The following is a 591-nucleotide window of genomic DNA, read 5'->3' on the forward strand; positions in this document are numbered from 1 at the left end:
GATGGAGCGGGCTCCAAACCTGGTAGGTGACTGCATGGCAGCTCAGGGCTTGCTCCTCATTTTCTGTCTTTTATATAATTATTCGCCCGCTTGTTTACGGGTGACAACTTGGGTTTGTTTGCTTTGGAGATGCACACTGTGGCCTGCCAGGGCCATCGCTCTCATGCCTGGCACAGAGAGGATGCAACAGCCTCAGAGAGCAAAGATACGACAGTCCGACAGGACAGTCTGACACCAGAGGGGGAAAAAAGCCCCAGCTGAGTGGCCCTGGCTCCGGGGCACCACGCGCCCGTGGGCAGAGCTGTGGGACAGTGCGGAGGGCTGCAGGACGGTGGGCAGGGTGCGAGACTGCCTGCAGCTGGCTGCAGGGACGCGAATAGCAGGGAGCAGGACTACAGAAAGCAACTTTGTTCGCAGCTGGGCAGCCTGCCGGGTGTCAGCACGCAGGAGCTCAGCCCTGCGAGGCTGGAGGGAGAAGGAAAGGAAAAAGCATCTTTCTTTTCTCTCTCACCGTCCTTGGAGCACAGAGGGAGGGAGAAGAAGGTTTGGATAAAGATCCCATTATTGAGTGCCTCATCTCTAAAGCTCCTT

General features: G+C 57.0%; 1 protein-coding gene across 1 annotated transcript in view; it reads left to right on the plus strand.

Annotated features, from left to right (window-relative positions):
• The first annotated feature begins 1 nt into the window (after position 1).
• The window catches only part of IL17B (interleukin 17B), a 1,672-nt gene continuing 1,082 nt past the window's right edge, over positions 2 to 591 (plus strand). Inside the window, exon 1 of the mRNA XM_009871698.1 lies at positions 2 to 22. Within this exon, the coding sequence (XP_009870000.1) occupies positions 2 to 22 (21 nt within the window). The remainder of the gene's footprint in view (positions 23 to 591) is intronic.

Source organism: Apaloderma vittatum, unplaced genomic scaffold (genome assembly GCF_000703405.1).
Source record: "Apaloderma vittatum isolate BGI_N311 unplaced genomic scaffold, ASM70340v1 scaffold31680, whole genome shotgun sequence".
Taxonomy (NCBI): Eukaryota; Metazoa; Chordata; class Aves; order Trogoniformes; family Trogonidae; genus Apaloderma; species Apaloderma vittatum.